General features: G+C 41.3%; 1 protein-coding gene across 1 annotated transcript; it reads right to left on the bottom strand.

The window, feature by feature from the left end:
• Positions 1 to 6449: 6449 nt before the first annotated feature.
• Positions 6450 to 8230, bottom strand: LOC122697910 (insulin-induced gene 1 protein-like). The gene is given in 3 exon segments (XM_043908847.1): positions 6450 to 7238; positions 7241 to 7313; positions 7315 to 8230. Coding segments are annotated over 3 exon segments (1149 nt in total). The 5' UTR covers positions 8124 to 8230; the 3' UTR covers positions 6450 to 6971.
• Between the last annotated feature and the right edge of the window lie 4649 nt (positions 8231 to 12879).

The raw sequence follows: 12879 nt of genomic DNA, 5'->3' as shown, positions 1-12879 counted from the left end.
TCAGCCTCTCATTCAATGAAGAACATACTTTTTATTTTTTTTTTTAAATAAATTTCCATTTAATAGCAAAGCAATATGTGCTGCTGCTGAGTTGCTTGTTGTATCTGACTCTTTTTGACCCCATGGACTTTAGCCCTCTGGGCTTGTCTGTCCATAGGATTCTCCAGGTAAGAATACTGGAGTGGGTTGCCATGCTCTCCTCCAGGGGATCTTCCCGACCCAGGAATTGAACCTGCATCTCTTATGTCTCCTGCATTGGCAAGCGGGTTCTTTACCACTAGCACCACCTGGGAAGCCCTCTTTGTAAAACATCCAAATAATATAAAAGATAATTAGTAAAAAGACAACTCTTACAAAAGAAAGCTGTTAAAAGTTAGTTTCCACATAGCCCAATCCTTTTTGAGTGAACTCTGAAGAAACTGTTTAAAAGCTTATGTCATAGGAAATTTTGTTAAGTGATGACTCCTTGGACACATTTAATATTGCAATTATTTTCTTTGTACAGACTCTGTTATAATGTGTAATGTCTTAAAAATGTGTTTTTAAGAGTTGTCTTTCTCACATCTATTTCCAAAATAAACTCCAGATGGCTTTAAGAATTAAAAAAAAAAATGACCCCATAAAAGAGTTAGAAGAAAAGACAGGTGGAGAATATCTTCTCCTAGAGTGAAGAACTCTTTAATAATAAAAGCAAAGGAAAAATGATAAAGAACAAGATTGATACATTTGACCTCATAAAAATTTAACATTTTTAGACCTTATAAGACACCATTAAAGTTAAAAGAAGAAATCTGAATAGCAATAAATAAATCTTAGAAAATGTTCAGTTTTACTAATAATGTAAGAGATGAAAAGTAAATGTTTGTTAGTTACGTTCAGTACTGAGAAGGGTATGGTAAAAAGGCAGTCTTTGTTTGCTATTGGAATAATCATTTTAGACAGCAATTTAGTTATTCACTTTGATTAAGATTGAATTCTTAATTCAATCTTATTTCTATTCTTAAACATCATGGAGATTCTATTCTTAAACATCATGAGAGATTATTGCCTTGGCTATTTTCATGAACCTAACCATTGCACTTTTGCATTACTGGTTTGTAAAGGTAATATCTCATGGATCATCCATCTAATTGTAGATCTAATGTCTCCTCAATTACTTCTATATTTTACCTATTTATCATTTTCTAGATATACCACTAATAAGCTTAATAGTGTCCTAGTTTACTCATAAAAGTTAAAAAATCGACAAGTTGACTGCAACAAAGTGAACTGGTTCCTCCTGCCTCCACTTTTCAAAAAACTTAAGTAAAAGTTCAAAAAACTTTTACTATTTTCTATTACAAAAGCAACATTTATGCTTATGGTAGAAAATTTTAGGTGATGAGAACAGGGGACAAAGTTGCCTCGTTCTACATCCAAGTGCACCACTTGAAGGACATCATTCTAGACCTTTTTCTAGCCATAAATATATGTTTGTAGTGTGATGGTGGTGGTTTAGTTGCCAAGTCATCTCCAACTCTTTTGACCCCATGGACTGCAGCCCGCCAGCCTCCACTGTCTATGAGATTTCCAAGGCAAGAATATTGGAGTGGGTTGCCATTTCCTTCTCTGGGGTATCTTCGCAACCCAGGGCCTCTTCTTTGAACCTGCTTCTCTTGCCTTGCAGGATTCTTTTCCACTGAGCCACCACGAAGGCCCATGTATGTGGTATAACATACTGTCAAGTTAACCTTCGGAAAGCTTATAAATGTGTATGCCCACCTACACATAGTGGGAAATGACAAACAAGATCATCATTTCCCCTTGTCAATGTGTATATTAATACTTAAAAAGTGATTTTAAGTGGTTTAACCTTTTTGTTTTAATTAGGTTTTAAAAAAAATATTATCAGTGAATATTTATAGATCTTTACTTTCCCATTAATGTTTTTTGCTGGCTTGTATTTTAGCTAAGTGTAATCCCAGGATTGTTGGAACTGTGTTGTTTTAGTTGGGCCTAGTCTATTCTTGGAATTTCTACAGAGCAATAAATGATCATTTATCTATGATTTGTTCTGCATGCAAATTATAATAATATAATTTATAGAAGTTGCTCAAATCATTTCACCTTAGCATTTAAGGTCATATTAAATATCTTTCCCTTAAAAAAACACAATTCCTTAATAATATCTCTTTAGACACTTGAGGGGATACAAAGATGAATAGTAATATAAATAACATTTTTCAATAATGAGACATTCACATAACATAAAATTTATCATTTTAACCATGTTAAAATGCACAATTCCTTGGGTTTTAATTTATTCACAATAGTGTGCAGCCATCACCACCATCTAATTCTAGAACATTTTCATCACTCACAAAAGAAGCCTCATACCTCAACTTAATCAGTCCCTCTCCTTTCCTCCTTATCGTCCGCTGGCAACCACTAATCTATTTCTGTCTCTATGGATTTGCTTATTCTGGATACTTCATATAAATGGAACTATACAATATTATATGGTCGTTTGTGACTGAATTTTTTCATTTAGCATGTTTTCAAGGTTCATCTATGTTGTAGTTTGCATCAATACCTCATTCACTTTTATGGCTGAATATTCCATTGTGTGATTATACCACATATTATTTATTCATCAATTGATAGAATTTGGGCTACTTTCAATTTTGACTCAAAAAATAATGCTACTAGAAACATTCATTTACTGTATAAGTTTTTGCATGAACATACATGAACAAAATTCTCTTGGATTTACACCTAGAAATGGAATTGCTAAGTCATATGGTAACCCTACTTTTAAATTTTTGAAAAATATATAACATTTCTGAAGACTTAATATATGTGTGGCACTTAGCTAAGCAGTTGACTTGCATTTTCTTATTGAATCCTCACAACTTTCTGTGGTTGGTCCAGTTATTGTGTCCGTTTTACAGATGAGGGCACTACAACCCAAAGATGTTAAAAAGCTTGCTCAAATATCCAGAGCTAGTTGAGACATATCCAGGATTTGAACCATGGCAGTCTAGTTATAGACTCTGAACTCTTTACTACTATTGCCTTGACACATATGATTCAAAAAGGGCAGAAGATAGCTCACAAGTAATAAGACAAGATGAAATGAAGTAAGACGTCTAAGTGCCATGTAATGGGTTAAGAGGATTGGAGGTGGAGAGTAGATTTGGGAAAGGCTCATTAGAAATGAGCCTTAATTTATGGGAACAAGTTCAAGAGAGGAGCTTGGGTGAAAGCCAGCTAGGTGAAAGGACTATTACAGGGATGGCAAGTTAGTTTTATATCAAGTGCCAATTTCAGGTCATTGGTAGTGACTATCTGTAGCACTGTGTGGAGATACTATATGCCAGCTCAGTGGGAAAGAGAATGATGAGTAATCAGCAAGCTCTGCCATGGGCAAGGGAGGGGAGATTTGAAGACTTTGTGATACGGATTTTCATCGCTGGACTATTACACTCTGGAGATGAGAAACTATGGGTCATGTTCTGAAAACAATGACTGTATGATTTTGACCAGATCATAAGGTATGTGTGGGAAAGCTGAGGCTGAAACAAGATTGGAAATTTGTGATGAGGCCTGATTGAGCAGCATTTTAGATGACAGACTGATGAGTTTGTACTTAATTAAGTAGATAGTGAGGAGTCATTGAAGATTTTTGAACAGGGGAATACTGGCATAGGAATCCTAGTATAAGAAGATTAATCATACGGTGGCATACAGAACGAACTGACATGGAGAAAGATTAGAAACAAGGAGACCAGTTAGGGGGATGTTAGAAAAATTTAGTAGATGGTGATAAAGTCGTGTTAAAACAGGGAATTACCATCCTTTCTCACTAATTCCTTGAGGATTAGAATGCAGGTGTGAGGAAACGAACACTCTAATATTCTGCTAGTGATACATTAGTTCAGTTTTCCTGGAGGACATTCTGGCAGTGTGTATAAAAAGCCTTAAAAATGGTTTATTCTTTTTAATGCAGTATCTAGAAATTGGTGCCAAGGAGGTAATTCTGAACATATGCAGACATGTAACTCCAAAGGTGTTCATTGCATTGCCATTAAAAAAAAAAAAATGTAGCCCAGAAACTGGCTGTGTAGTTTCTCTTCATGTCACCAGCCCACCTGAGTCACGACTTGGCATTTAATTCACTGTGGAGAGCTCCCTGCCTGAAAATCATTTAGTTAGTAATGGTGAGTTTGCTGAAGATTATGTAGGGGAGATGGAAAAAAGACTTTAAAAATAGATCGACAAACATTCAGTAAACTTGACAAATGCTCCTTAGATATCCCTGCTTTCTTCACAGTGCTGAGCAGGGATCCTCATGTCTCTGCCCCTTACGCCCCCAGCACTTAGACCTGCTGCTGCTGTTCTTCTCACTTTTACTGTTCTGAGCTACTTTTTCTGTTTGACTTTGGGAATCAAAGTCTAGTCTGAGCAGGCCTCTTCTCTGGAAAGCTGGTTTCTTTCTATTAGAACAAAAAAAGTGTCCCTAGCTATTTCTTCCCCCCATTCTTCCCTGGAATACACTGCATATTTAAAATGGCTAACCAACAAGGTCCTACCGTATAGCACAGAGAACTCTGCTTAATGCTATGTGGCAGCCTGGATGGGAGGGCAGTTTGGAGGAGAATAGATACACGTACATGTATGGCTGGGTCCCTTTGCTGTCCACCTGAAATTATCACAAATTGTTAATTGGCTATACTCCAATGTAAAATTAAAACTTTAAAAAAAGAAAAAAAAAGTGTTGAATATTTGTGGAGGATATAAAATTACTTATGAATTGCACAAAACTTTGGGAAAACACATGTGTAAAAAATAGAAGGGACTTGTTGAATATATTATGGCACAATTTGTTACTACTTAACAAAAAACAAAATTTTCTCTCCTCTATCCTTTTACAGAAGTTTATAGCTAGAGGATATTTGGAAAGTTATGGATTATAGATTTTCTTTGTGTTAGAATTTATAGGGGTTTGGGTTGATTCCTTTTCATTCCTTTGAAGGCAGAGTTGTTACATAGTTTTCTGGTTTTGGTTGTTGTTTCACAGTTTTTACAAGTATATACTCTCTAAATTCAAGAGAAGGAAATGGCAACCCACTCCAGTATTCTTGCCTGGAAAATCCCATGGACAGAGGAGACTGGAGGGCTACAGTCCACAGGGTCACAAAGAGTCGGACATGACTGAGCAAAAAGGAAAAAAAAAACAAACAAAAACCACTTATTGAGCACTCTTTGGAAACATTTTCTCCCTAGGTGACTGTATTTATTTTTATGGTTTTAAACATTGCTTTTGTGCTGACAACTCCCAGATTTATACCTCTAGCACAAATATTTCCTTTGTATTCCAAACACACATTATCTTATTCCAAACTAATATATCTTTTTTTTTTTTTTTTTGGTTTTGAACCTTTAATAAAAGTAAAAAAAATGAATGCAAAAGAACACAATGCTGAAAACTTAGTATGAATGTGAATCTCACTAGATGTTCCAATCTGGTATAGTGCAAATTCTGCTCATACTATTTAACAATTTCACAAACTCAAATGACTTTGGTTCATATACTTGCTAGAAAATATTGGCAACGAAATTCTTCAGATTCACATCTTTTGGCTACACTGCTTCTAACAGACATAAATTTATTTCCAGTTTAAGAGAGAAAAATACTCATTGTGCATGATCAAGTATATTGGAAAGATTCAATGACTGCTTTCATCTAATAACTTCTGGTTTTTTTTCACAAAAACGCTGACATCCTCATTGAAAAATCTTTTCACATAGTTGATGGTTCTCGTTTTCGGAAAATGTCATAAGGGGGTCACTGCAAAGTTCAGAATGGTCCTATTTTCTTTTAAAGGAAATTCTCTAAAACAAAGTCACTACGGTAACCTAAAATTTACTCCAGGATATTTTCCTTAAAACAAAAGCAAACTGAGACGGGGACCATTGGGTGAGAGGAGCCGGGGACGCGGAGAGTCCACGGCTGCCGGCAGGGGCTCCCACGTCCCCAGCCCCCCCGACTGCCGGCTGCCCGAGGAATCTTACCATCAAGCCACATTCACAGGATTCAAAACAACCGAAATGTTTTCAATTGCAAAATATAGAAAGGGTGAATTTGTAAGTAAAAATTACAAGTTTACTAAACCCCCCAAACTGGGAGTATTTCAAAGGACTGGGGCTCAGCGGGAGGGCACGACAACAAAGTAACTTCACAACTGAAAAGAAATTATTGCTGAATTTTGCCTCCATGCAGCACTGAAATGGAGAACCCTCTTTAACATCTCATACGTTTAAAAAATAATAATAATAAATATTTAAAGAGAACACAAGGCTCAGATTGGTTTTCCTATACATTGCACTTGAAGTTGAAGACCCAGGACTTGCAGACCGGGTCCAACATGGTCTATGCCATTAAATGAATACATTGTGCTCACCACGTCTTTTGAGTATTTAGAAACACCGAATGTTTAATGCAGTGACGTACGCACTCTTCTTTTCACAAGGCAATCACAGATTGCAAATCCCATAGGGCTGTGGGGAAAAAGTGGTCTCTTCTTCCCGAGCGAGTATCAAAGAAAACTCACGGTTTGGGCCAAGACGGAGACGTGTGGCCAGCAGGTGCCCCCTTCGAGACGATGCGGATTCTGGGCAAACTCTGTGAATACGGGGGTGGAAAGTCCAACCCATCGCAGCGCAGAGCCACGACCTTCCACGCACGCCTCCTCTCTGCACGATTGTCTGCGCGGCGCCCCACACGGCCACCGGGGGCACGCTGTGCCCGCCCGCCCGGCGCGGCCGCCCTGCACTTGCTGCCACCACCGCCTTCTCTTCTTTCACAACACAGCCCTATTTTTAAAATCTTTTGGATCAGTAATATTCCTATTTTACCACACTTCATCTTTGTAAGCACCATCGAGCCATCCCCGGGGCGCTGATACGAAACCAGAGCTGGTAGTTAGGCTTTAGTTTGAGGCTGGGAAATATGGCAACTTGGCATTTAATAACACGGGAGACTGAGTCCTCGGGACCCGGTGCCCGGCCGGCCTGCTCGCGGAGCCCCCGGCGGACGCGGGCCCAGACACTGTCCCGCAAGGTGCCAACACCAGCGGCCTTCCGCCCGCGCTGCTGCTCTGACACAGGTGAAGTGTGTCCCAGGGGTCACTGGAACAGTCAGCCCCATCCGAAAAGATTACTGAGGAAAAGAGATAGTCTTTGTCACTACCCAGTATCACAGATTTTCTTCCCAAAGCTCGCCACTCTTCAGGATCCGTGGGTCTGAAGATTCAATCGCTGTGTGGCTTTTCGGGGACACCCATGGCCAGCTGCCGTCCTATGTTTCCCACGGTCACGCCTCCCGAGAAGAATATGCAGGGGAGCCAGGAGCGGATGTAGAGGAAATCTGGGGACGTGTACTGATAGACCCCATTGTACACCAGCAGCTGCGTGATCAAGGTGGCGAGGAAGGCGATGGTGATGCCCAGCCCCAGGCCGCTTCTTGAACGGTCAAATGTCCACCAGAGGCCCAGAGACAGGGCTGCTAACGTCAAGGAGAGCTGAACGTTATTGGCAAAATCCAGTTTAGCACTAGCGTGGTTGATGCCAACGAAGACGGCCACGCAGCGCATCACGCTGGCCCACTCCCGCTTGAACTTGTGCGGCTCCCCAAGGTGACTGTCGATGCAGGGGTACAGCAGGCCGACCACAGCAGCTGCTGTCCCGCAGCACGGAGGAACCCACCAGGCGGAGGAGAAGATGGTGGCGATGACCTCATCTGGGAACAGGGTGACGTTCCTCTGGACCTGCAGGAGGTTGAGCACCAAGGCCAGGACCACCCCCACCGAGAACAGCACCAGGCTCCTCTGCACCAGGTGGTGATGCCAGCTATTGACGTGGCTGCTGCTGCCCTGGCCCCCCACACCAGTGCTCTGAGGCCCATGAGCAGGGTCGGTGCCCAGGGCACCGTGGGCCGCCAGCAGAGAGGGGCCTGACCCCGAGGAGTTGATCATCTCTCCCGCTTTGGCTACCAGCCCTCTGGCACTGGCCCTCGGGCGGCTTCTGTGCTTCGTGCCCTTAGCACAGGGACCTCTCCAGAGGTGGTCGTCCAGTCTGGGCATGAGCCACCCGTCTGCAGGCTTTCCTGGCCGAGGGGCGCCCGCCCGCGGGCTCGCCGAGGGAGGAGGGACACGGAGAAGGGTACCGGCCCAGACCGCCTGGAGTCGGGCCCGCCCAAACTAATATATCTATCTTTGGTATCTCTACTTGATGTCTCATGGACAGCTTAGAGTTACCATGTTAAACCTGATGCTCCCTGATCCTGGTCTTCCTAAACTTGGAAAATGATGATAGTACCACTTGAAAAGTTATTTAAGTCAGAAGCTTAAATTCTGACTTAAGTCAGGCAATCTTAATTCCTGATTCTTTCCTAGTGAAGTAGCTCAGTCGTGTCCGACTCTTTGTGACCCCGTGGACTGTAGCCTACCAGGCTCCTCCCTCCATGGGATTCCCCAGGCAAGAATACTGGAATGGGTTGCCATTGCCTTCTCCAGGGGATCTTCCCGACCCAGGGATCGAACCTGGGTCTCCCACACTGCAGGCAGATGCTTTAACCTCTGAGCCATATCCATATCCTACCCTGTATCTAATTTATTTGCAAGTTCTTTGAGTACTGCCTCCAAAAGAAAGCTATCAATCTCTCTCTCTTTTTATTTGCCCCAGGTCTCAGTTGTGGTATACAGGATCTAGTTCCTTGACTGAGGATCAAACCCAGGCTTCCTGCACTGGGAATGTGGACTCAACCATTGGACTGCAAGGAAAGTCCTGGCATCAACAGCTTTTTGGTGATTGCTACCCTCACACCAGAAGTTTCCATGCAGAGAGCACATGATGGGTAAAGGCACAGAGACCTAGGAGGACTGGATTATCTGAGGAAACCCCAAGTGCACCAGGCTGGTAAGTCCACGTGGCTTTAAGGAGATGAAGCTGGAAAGGCGGGCCCTAGGGAAGCAAAAGAGGATGGGATTCGCAGCAAAGGGAGCAGGCAGGTTTGTGTGAGGACCTCAGCAGGGAACTGGAATAAATACTCAGGCCACCTCTTTTTGGAAATACTAGTAAAGAAAACTGGTTCCAAATAGGAAAAGGAGTACGTCAAGGCTGTATATTGTCACCCTACTTATTTAACTTATATGCAGAGTACATCATGAGAAACGCTGGGATGGAGGAAGCACAGGCTGGAATCAAGATTGCCGGGAGAAATATCAGTAACCTCAGATATGCAGATGACACCACCCTTATGGCAGAAAGTGAAGAACTAAAGAGCCTCTTGATGAAAGTGAAAGAGGGGAGTGAAAAAGTTGGCTTAAAGCTCAACATTCAGAAAACTAAGATCATGGCATCTGGTCCCATCACTTCATGGCAAATAGATGGGGAAACAGGGGAAACAGTGGCTGACTTTATTTTTCTGGGCTCCAAGATCATTGCAGATGGTGGTTGCAGCCATGAAATTAAAAGACGCTTACTCCTTGGAAGAAAAGTTATGACCAACCTAGATAGCATATTAAAAAGCAGAGACATTACTTTGCCAACAAAGGTCCATCTAGTCAAGGCTATGGTTTTTCCAGTGGTCATGTATGGATGTGAGAGTTGGACTGTAAAGAAAGCTGAGCACAGAAGAATTGATGCTTTTGAATGGTGGTGTTGGAGAAGACTCTTGAGAGTCCCTTGGACTGCAAGGAGATCCAACCAGTCCATCCTAAAGGAGATCAGTCCTGAGTGTTCATTGGAAGGACTGATACTGAAGCTGAAACTCCAATACTTTGGCCACCGGATGCGAAGAGCCGACTCATTGGAAAAGACCCTGATGCTGGGAAAGACTGAGGGTAGGAGGAGAAGGGGACGACAGAGGGTGAGATGGTTAGTTGGCATCACTGACTCAATGGACATGGGTTTGGGTGGACTCCGGGAGTTGGTGATGGACAGGGAGGCCTGGCGTGCTGTGGTTCATGAGGTCGCAGAGTCGGACACGACTGAGTGACTAAACTGAACTGAGTAAAGAAGAAAAAATCATACCTGTACAAGGCGACATAAGCCACAGTATTTTTAATAAGCAAACAGATGTTATCAAACTGTTTCCATTTCATCTGGAAGGATAGTTATTTATAAATGTACAATATCAAAGGAATTACTATTAAAAGCAATTATCAGAAAAGTAAAAATAATACAAGCATAAATATTCCTCCTGAGTCATGAGTGAATGGATTTAATCTCAAAGTCAGAACTGGTTTCGCACTGGCAGGTTTTTATACGTATATCCAGTACGTATACTTGTTTTCTTCTCTATGTTAAAAATTTGAAATATACCAGAAAATTCACCTTTTTAACATGTACCATTCAATGTTTTTAGTATTTTCACAGAGTTGTGAAATGATCACAATGATCTAATTCCTGAACATTTTTATCACTGCCAAAATAAACCCCACATCCATTAGCACTGACTTCCGATTCTCTCTCTTTATACTCCTTGGGAATCTGCTTTCTATCCCTACGGATAGTCCTATTCAAGATAGTTCATATACATGAAATCATACCATATATAGCCCTTCTGTGACTAGCTTCTTTTCACTTAGCATAATGCTTTCAAAGTTCATCCATGTTGTAGCATGAATCAGTACTTCATCCCTTTATATGGCCAAATAATATTTCATTGTGTGGATATACCACATTTTATCTATCCATTCATCACTTGATGGGCATTTGAGTTGTTTCCACTTTTTGACTATTATGAATAATGTTGCAATGAACATTTGTTTACAATTTTTTTTTTTCTTATTGGAACTATTTTTCACAGTGAGGGTTTTTTCCCCCCAGACCCTGAATTTCTTCCAAATCTATATGGATCAAACTACATGTTTGAGAACATTTCTTCTGAGGTCCATTCTCTGATGAAAAAGATCAGTTCCAACTGGGGGAAGTTACCTGAATCTCTGCCTTTTCAGCTGAACATTACACCTATTGCCTAGAAAAATAAATCAAATACCCAAGAACTCATCTTGGGTCAAAGGAAAAAAGTTATTTATGCTTATAAGAAAAAAGTTATTTATGTTTTTATCTTATTTTTTCATATGATGTGAAATGCCATAAAGTCAGATGAGCTGCATAAAGCATTTTCACTTTTTTTAGGAGAAAGGAGAAATGTGGAAACTTTCTTCATTTTTTTCTTCACTCCCCATGTCCAAAATTGAAGGCAGTTGACACTGTAGGGTCCATCACATCTTCTGAACAAAAAAAACACTTATGACACTTTTCTTCCAGCCCTGGCAGCACGTAAAACCAAGTCTCAAGTGCTACATGTGCTTGTGCTTAGTCGTGTCTAACTCTTTGCGACCCCATGAACTATAGCCTGCCAGGCTCCTCTGTTCATGGGGATTCTCCAGGCAAGAATACTGCAATGGATTGCCATGCTCTGCTCCAGGGGATCTTCCTGACCCAGGAACCAGGGTCTCCTGCATTACAGGTGGATTGTTTACCAGGAGAGCTACCAGGAAAGCCCCAAGAGCTATATAAGATTCCACACACAAAAAAATGTGTACTTTGTACTACGGTAGTCTCCCATCGTGGGCTTCCCAGGTGGCGCTAGTGGTAAAGAACCTTCCTGCCAGTGCAGGAGAGATAGAGACTGCTGTTTGATCCCTGGGTCGGGAAGATCCCCTGGAGGAGGGTATGCAAGCTACTCCAATATTCTTGCCTGGAGAATCCCATGGACAGAAAAGCCTGGAGGGCTACAGTCTGTGGTGTCACAAAGAGATGGACAAGACTGAAGCAACTTAGCATGCATTCATGCAGTCTCCCACCCTGGAGAGGTGAGGAGGGGTTCCATCACTGGACTCAAAAACTGTTTTGTTTCCTTTTACCAACCTTTCACTAAACCCAAGAATGCATTCATAGGGTAAGCATGTGCATGGTGTAGTCATTCCTTAGATGAATGAAAAACGTTAAAAAAAAAGAAACAAACCAAATATCCAAAGGCTCCTGAGAAAGAAGTCAACCACAGCTTCCTTCTCCAGCAGAAAAATCCCTCTTACCATCCCAAACTGTGAACTCAAATATGGGAAAATATATATTTATAGAGTTGTGATGGTTTATTCACCTATGAAAGTAACTTTGTGATATCTTGTCTTTAGGCTTCTTTATCACATCAACAGTTTTATTGCAAAATTGGACCTTTTTTCTTATCCAGTAAATCTATGGTAAAGTCAGAATTTAGATATATATGTGATTCTTTAAGCATCTCTCATTTCAAGTTAGAACATATATTTGGAACTTACTGCTTCAAGTCTCAACTGTGTTCGTCATGATACTGGCTAAAACTGGAAGACATTTGAAAAAAACAAAACCATGATGTCACCCATTTGTTGTTGTTTAATCACTAAGTTGTGTCTGACTCTTTGTGACCCCGTGGACTATAGCCTGCCAGGCTCCTCTGTCCATAGGATTTCCCAGGCAAGAATACTGGCGTGGATTGCCATTTTCCTTCTCTAGGGGATTTTCCTGATCCAGAAATCAAACCTGATTCTCCTGCGTTGGCAGGTGGATTCTTTACCATGAGCCACCGGGGAAGCCCCCATAGTTGCTGTTTATGTTTAGTGTTCTTGTTTGGAACAAAAGGTAAAGAATTCACAAATACCACCATCTAAACACCTGTTTCAAATCAGATATCAGCCTTCAGCTTGTAAAATAATTTCATTGTGATCAAGCAAATAGCAGCAGAAGATGCATGTTAGTTGCTTCTTTCTTCCTAGAGAAACTGCCAGGGATGACTGCAACCCAGGAGCTTCTCTGTGTTGAATCTCAACTCCAAACTGAACTTAAAAAACC

Source organism: Cervus elaphus, chromosome 1 (genome assembly GCF_910594005.1).
Source record: "Cervus elaphus chromosome 1, mCerEla1.1, whole genome shotgun sequence".
Lineage (NCBI taxonomy): Eukaryota > Metazoa > Chordata > Mammalia > Artiodactyla > Cervidae > Cervus > Cervus elaphus.
Note: the sequence above shows the minus strand (reverse complement) of the source record. Positions and strands in the feature narration are given on the sequence as shown.